This window comes from Cololabis saira, chromosome 16, assembly GCF_033807715.1.
Source record: "Cololabis saira isolate AMF1-May2022 chromosome 16, fColSai1.1, whole genome shotgun sequence".
Taxonomy (NCBI): domain Eukaryota; kingdom Metazoa; phylum Chordata; class Actinopteri; order Beloniformes; family Belonidae; genus Cololabis; species Cololabis saira.
Window position 1 is genome coordinate 40,721,288 of NC_084602.1, and position 7,500 is coordinate 40,728,787.

General features: G+C 40.5%; 1 protein-coding gene across 2 annotated transcripts in view; it reads right to left on the reverse strand.

Annotated features, from left to right (window-relative positions):
• Window positions 1-5,776: 5,776 nt before the first annotated feature.
• The window catches only part of alkbh1 (alkB homolog 1, histone H2A dioxygenase), a 9,892-nt gene continuing 8,168 nt past the window's right edge, over window positions 5,777-7,500 (reverse strand). Inside the window, exons 6-7 of one of the 2 annotated variants that reach the window (XM_061743260.1) lie at window positions 6,399-6,745; window positions 5,777-6,344 (exon numbers count right to left, since the gene is read on the reverse strand). In XM_061743260.1, the coding sequence (XP_061599244.1) occupies window positions 6,211-6,344; window positions 6,399-6,745 (481 nt within the window). In that variant the 3' untranslated portion in view covers window positions 5,777-6,210. Of the gene's footprint in view, window positions 6,746-7,500 lie in introns of both variants that reach the window. The other variant, XM_061743258.1, reaches the window with a different exon arrangement.

Sequence of the window (7,500 nt, forward strand, 5' to 3'; positions counted from 1 at the left end):
CGTAAACACGGTTCTGGTTCTGGAGTCTGTCAACGGTTCTGACTGGTTGGTCTGGATCCAGTTCTTTGGTCCAGGCCCGGTTCTACGAGGGTGCATCAGCATTGCACCCTCAGTTTATGTGTTTTCTCAGTTGAAAAGACGAAATGAAAACTGACAAATGTGCGCGCGTTATGCCTGATTTATGGTTCTGCATTAGATCGACGGCGTAGGGAACGCGGCGACGCGCACCGTACGGCACGCGTCCCCGTGTATCCCACACCGTACGCTCTGCGTTGGTGCAACGCGGAACCATAAATCAGCCAGAGTCCGTCACTCATCTGCTTCCAGCAGTTTCCTGCAGCAGCAAGACGCTGCTCTCTGCTGCTCCGTTAACACAAAGTGACGATGCATATTCGGAAGTGGTTCAAGCACAACCACGCCAGCAAGTTTATGGGACTGTCTCAGAAAATTAGAATATTGTGATAAAGTCCTTTATTTTTCTGTAATGGAATTTAAAAAAATGTCATACATTCTGGATTCATTACAAACTGACATATTTACACATTACAACTGAAATATTGCAAGCCTTTTAATATTTTAATATTGCTGATTATGGTTTACAGTTTAAGATTAAGATTCCCAGAATATTCTAATATTTTGAGATAGGATATTTGAGTTTTCTTAAGTTGTAAACCATGATCAGAAATATTAAAATAATAAAAGGCTTGCAATATTTCAGTTGATTTGTAATGAATCCAGAATGTATGACATTTTTGTTTTTGCAATTGCATTACAGAAAATCACAATATTCTAATATTCTGAGACAGTCCTGTATACATATACATATACATATACATACATACGTATACATACCTAAGTACACACGTACATACATGTACATAATATGCACACATATACACATGCATACATACACCTACGCATACACATATACAACATACTTACATCCTCACATACCTGCATAGATATGTAACGGTACACACATACACATACATACTACTACATACTATACCCACCATATATATTGTTAATGCAGTTCATCATCCTTATACCTCATAAAGATTCTTTATATCTTTTCTTGAACGTACTCCCATGATGTATCCGCTGTAGTTAAAGACTGGAAACGAGCGGCGCTGACGGACTGAAGCCGCTGATTATTCTGATCAGCATCATTTGTTCTCACTCGTGCATCACGTGTGTTTCTCTCCCGGACGGCCGGGGTTGACGGGCCGAGTCCGGCCCACGGCTGGTACTTCTGGCTCAGGGGCAGGAACGTTTGGGATTCATCCCAGAGAGTAGAAAGAAAACAAGCCTGGCGACCTGAACGGAGCCGTGTATCCACCAGAAACCAGATCTGCATCGTCTGGTTGTGATCTCTGACCCTCCCAACATCAGCCACAGGGTTTGGACCATGTTGCCATGGCGACAGGGAAACAATCTGACCCTGTTTCACAGCAAGTTTCAGCCCAAACCTCATAAAATTATAAGTTGGAGATCATTGAAGAGGAATTAAAACAGTAAATCCATGTTCCGTCATCACATCAGAGAGCACTTGAGGTCTTTATGCATCAGGGCGTCCGGACTCCGGCTCTTTAACGGGGCTTTGTCGCCACCTGGTGGCCGCAGCTGCAGCTGCAGCAGCAGGTCGTTTTATTTTGTTAACTTTATTAGCAAATCTTGCTATACAAACACCAACAAGGTTTACAATAGTGTGGAACAGAAATACAATGACGGAGTAAATTATAAAAATATCTAGTATGATTAAGAAGTAATAATAGATAATGAAGGTAATAGTCATAATAATAATGATAATAATAATAATAATAATAATAATAATAATAATAATAATAATAATAATAATAATAATAATAATAATAATAATAACAAAGATGAGTAAGTAAATAAATAAAGAATAAAATAAATAAATAAATAAATAAAACAGGTATGAGGAATAGAATCAGATGAATAGAAAACAATAAGGAAAGATCAATACAGTTATAAATAAAAGGTTAGTCAGAGGATACAGGGGAAACATAGTTCATTAGAAATATATTGCTTTTTTTTGTTTTTTATCTAATTTTTGTTTGTGAATAAATAATTTAGCGTAAATAATGATACAATTCAATAGGTGTTCAAGAGCATGATCTTTAGGATAATCAAAGTAACAAATAATATCTTTAATGTTAAGTAAATAAACAGATTTAGCAGCATTGAAAAAATGAAACTCAAGATCACTCCAACATGTTTTAGATATGTCACAGTTAGGCCTGTGTCGACTTTCTGATTCTAAATCGATTCTCATATTAATTCCTAAAAATCGATTTGTATGTCTAAAGATCGATTTTTTTTAATTTTTTTTTATTACATTTTTTTTTTTTTTTCATCATTACATTTTTGCCTGGTGAACTTTAATCCCAGTAGTTTTGAAAACTCCTGAACTAAATGAACTTTTCTTTAGAGAAAATGCTGGACATTTCAGCTTAAATGTCTAAATGTTATATTAGTTCAATGAAGTTCATGTTATCTATATTTACTAGAGCCTGTTTGGTTTCTCTGTTATCGGACACGGTTTGTCATGAAATACCTGAAAAATGCCGGTGCTTCATGTCCAGCTGTGTCTGGTGACAGAATAAACCAGACAAGATAAAATAATCTGTTACTGCATGAACTGTTGCAATTTCTTTCTTTTTTGCACTTTAAATGGATATTGAAATGCCTATTTGAGTTATTTATTTCTTAGTTATTTCACAATAATTATTGTGAAATTATTATTTCAATAGTTATTTTACAGTCATATAATCCAGGCAACACTAACCCAAATCAATATCGGATTGAATCAAATCAAATGGTGATAATGGATTCTGAATCTTAAGAATCGGAATCGAATCGATTCTTGACATTTGAATGGATCCCCAGCTCTAGTCACAGTGAAATAATAAATGCAGATGTTTCTGTTTGGTTGTTCCAAACTGCTGCAGCAGGTGGGGCTTCTGAACTCTGCAGAGATGACTTAGTTCTGCTTCTCACGACATCCGGGGGTGAAGGTTGGAACAAAAACACTCAAACAGGGACCCAAACCTGCTGATGACACGTTTATGTGTTAATGTGTTGCAGTTTCCTGGACACGTGTCGGACAGAGCTGCAGCTGTCGAACCCAAAACTCAGACTAGTGTTGCACCTGACGCACAAACATCCTGATCTGGAGTTTAATCTAGTCATTCCTGGAGAGAAATGACCGGTGTAGGGTCATTTATTTATTTAAGTTTTTTAAGTTAAATATAATACAAAATAAGGAGGATAATAGTTTCACAGGTGTAGCAGGAAGAGGTGTGGTCAAAAACTACACCATAACCCTAAAACCCCAACCCCGTATTTTAAAATCCACAACCTTAGAATTTAAAAAGCCCCAACTCTAGACCCTAAAAACCCTGAAACTTAAACTTTAAATTCCTCACCCTACACTTTAAAGTAGCGGAGGGGAAAAAAAAAACGATATTGCAATATATTGCTGCACTCTCTGTCGCAATAAATAATCGATAAACTGACAAAAAATATTGGTATTTTATTACAACACACATAATGGATTTACGTGGTTGTCACCGCACTATTGTTCATGCACTTTAATTAGTACAGCTATACAGAGTTTACATTTACAGGCCTAGGAGGCAGTGAGGTAAATATATGCAAATGCACTTTATTTGTACATTGTAGGGCTGCACGATTCTGGACAAAATGAGAATCACGATTTTTTTGCTTAGAATTGAGATCACGATTCTCTCACGATTTTTTTCCAATATAAAATGCACTTATTACTTTAACTTTGCAACAGCTGAACAAAAATATAATAACAATAAAAATCTCTTGTCTTCTTTACACAAACCTTTGAATAATTTAAACAATAATAACAATTTTGAACAATATTTGTTCCTCCCTGAGTTGAACACCCTTTCAGAAAGGGGACTTGTAACAGATCCTGTAGTTCTGAGGCAACAAATTATTCCTCTGGCTGCTTTTTGCTGTAACAGCTGACATTGAACATAAAAACAATAAACATCTCTCTTGTCTTTAAATAATTTTAACAATAACAATTTTAACTATTTATGTGCAATATGTGTCAGGTGATGAGAAAGGTAGATGTTTCTCCAAATGTAATCCACAATCATTAACAAAATATAACAAACATGACAACATGATAGTTGACCATGACAGGACTACAACAACCTAGAACATAGGCCTAGTCCTTTTTTTATGCAGCCATCTTTAAAAAAAAAAAAAAATTTAAATTGTCGTCATTTGGAAATGAGATTGCGTTCAAGCATGAATCGAGATCGCGATTTTTTAACGATTAATCGTGCAGCCCTAGTACATTGTATGAAGTTTTGGCATTGAATAAATGCATAACTAGACGTTTTCCTTTTTATGGGTATTTTTTCTTTTTCAGTCACATATATCGTGATATATCGTTGATGAAATTTCTTACAATATATTGAATATCGTAGATATCGTGACATCATCGTTATCATGGGCCACATATCGCCACAGTATTGAATCGTGAGTTACCGTATCGTCCCACCTCTACTTTAAAACCCCCAACCCTAGACTTTAATAACCCCCATCACTAAACTCTAAATACCCTCAACCCTAGAGTTTAAAACTCCAACCCTAGACTCTAGAACCCCCAACCAAGCCGTTAAAACTAGTGATGCACCGAAATGAAAATTTGTGGCCGAAACTGAAACCGAAAATAATAATAAACACTTGGCCGAATACCGAACATGGTTCTTCGCAGTTTTTCATTTATTTTGCCAATTTTTTCACCATTGCATAAATCAAATAAATTTGATTTAGGCATGCTTTTAAAAGGAAAAAAATCTTTTACAAAATTACAAGGTAGAAAACATTTGTTGAACATAAAAAACTGAACATTATTTAATTTCCCAGCATTTCTTAAATATTCCAGCAGACATTATACCAGCAAAGAAAAATAACTTAAAATAAATAAATTAGCAAAATACATTTTTTGTCCATCTTTGAGCTTACGTTAGGCTTAACTGACTGAACATTGTAACATAGGCCTTAAAACAATAGAAATGCATTAAAGCGCTCAGGGTTTTTTATCATTTCAAATGATAAATCAAACTTGTAGCTGAAAGACTTTGCAGATGTTTCCCCTCTAGATATTTGAGCAGAACATTCATTGCAAACAGCCATTCTTGTATTATTCTTTGCCACTCTTAAATACTTCCACACTGCTGACATGTTTGCACCACTTCACTCCACGCTCTTCCACGTTTGATTTCCTCATCTAAACGCACCTGTAATAGATTGATTTATGTTGTTTTGGTTCCACCTGCTGGTGAATGTTGGTAAAATTCTTATGTGGTTAGTTTTTGGTTGGCCAACGATTTATGTTTGTGGTGCAACCGTTACGGAGCGGCCAGTCTATTTCCTTATTTTACAACGCCGTTATTAATTGTTCGGTTTTTTTTCCCACTTATTCCACCGAACACCGAAAGTGTTTTTTTGCCATTTTCGGCCGAACAATTTCGGTTACCGAACAATCGGTGCATCACTAGTTAAAACCCCAACCCTAACCCTTATGATGGCCACTAGTCAGTTCTAGTAAAGGATCTTGCTGGAGGTGATCGCAGGTCAGTGATGTAAAAAGTTCAACCCTGAGCTCAAACCTGTGTCTTAAACTTCCCTGACGATCTAGAAGCTTTCTGTTCTCCCAATGTTCTGCACACTGGGCCTCCTGACCTTTGACCTCTCCCTCCCTCCCTCCTCAGTAACACCTATCCGACGTTGGTCTCTGCTAGCAGACGTTCCACCTGGATCCCTGAAAACATGGTTTTCCAGGTCTGATAAGGATGTTTAAGAGCAGCTTCGTCTGGTTTCGCTTGAAACACAAAAACAGACGACGAACCGTTGATAAACACGACACGTTTCCCTGAATGACACATTTAGCCGGAGTAACGTTTTCTGTTTCCATCTTTTAATAAAACAACAAGTGAAAAGTCTAAAATCATCCTTCCATCCATCCAAACATCCATCCATCCGTGGACTGAAGCAGTCACTTCAGTCGCTTCAGTCGCTTCAGTCCGTCAGGCTGAAGAAGTTCCCGGCGTCCCGGAGTTCCTGCAGGAACCAGAACCGCCGGCGTCCAGCGGTTCTGCTGAACCGGCTCCAAGAACCAGCTGCTTCAGATCAGCTTCACGTTTCCACGGCAACAGAGTTCCCGCCGCTACTCCTCCTGCTCTTCATCCTGTCTCCATCTTCTGCTCCGTCGCCGTAGCCGCCTGACCCCTGACCTCCGTCTGACCCCTGACCTCCGTCTGACCCCTGACCTCCGTCTGACCTTTGACCTCCGTCTGACCTCTGACCTCCGTCGGACCCCTGACCTCCGTCTGACCCCTGACCTCCAGGGGGCGGAGCCTCCGGGAGTTTCTGTCCCGGCGCCAGCACCTGCCTGACGGTCATGTTGACCCTGGAGGTCTGGAGGTAGCTGGAGCAGACGGCCCAGTCCTGCTGGGAGACGGGTTCCAGCAGGTCCAGGTCCGACCCCCCCGGGACCAGGTCCAGGTCCAGGTCGGACCCCTCCAGGCCCGGGAGGATCCGCGGGACGGCGTGGTACAGCAGCCGGCTCGGCCCCGACATCACCATCACGTCTCCGCTGTGCAGGAACATGGCGGTGGGCGGATCCTGCCGGCGGGTCCCGCCCAAAAGGAAGATGGCCGACTGGCCGAAGCTGCAGGGAGAGAGAACCGCGGTGAGACACCTGCGTGAAGCTGGACCCCCCTCCACCCCTCCACCCCACGCAAAACTCTGCGAAAATATTCTCAATCGTTTGGGCTGCCTTAGTGCTGGTTTGTGCAGAAAGAAATGTAGTTTTCGTTTTTCGTTTTCGTTTATTATGACACGATGACGTCACGCAGCCCCCTGACTTTGTTTTTTTTTTGTCTGCACACATATTAATGGTTAAAACCATACTGGTAAGAACCTAAGGCATATATATGTGCATTTTTATATAAAATACATATGATACTAACTAACTAAACCCCAAAACTACAGAGCGAGTATGCAGGTGAACGGGCCGATGTGTATGTCTGTGTGTGTGTGTGTGTGTGTGTGTGTGTGTGTGTGGGGCTATGTGTGTGTGTGTGTGTGTGTGTGTGTGTGTGTGTGTGTGTGTGTGTGTGTGTGTGTGTGTTTGTGTGTGTGTGTGTGTGTGTGTGTGTGTGTGTCTGTGTGTGTATGTCTGTGTGGCTATGTGTGGCTATGTGTGTGTATATGTCTGTGTGGCTATGTGTGTGTATTAGAGATGCACCGATCGATCGCCCCCCGATCGGGATCGGGCCGATAATGGCCCTATCGGCTTTGATCGGAGATCGGAAAAATAATAGTTCAGAGCGGCCGATCTGATGACGTTTACAACAACAAACGCCGCCCACGCGGGCGTTCCCGCATCTCAGACCGAGCGGTCCTGAGGGAGCGTGCCCGGCC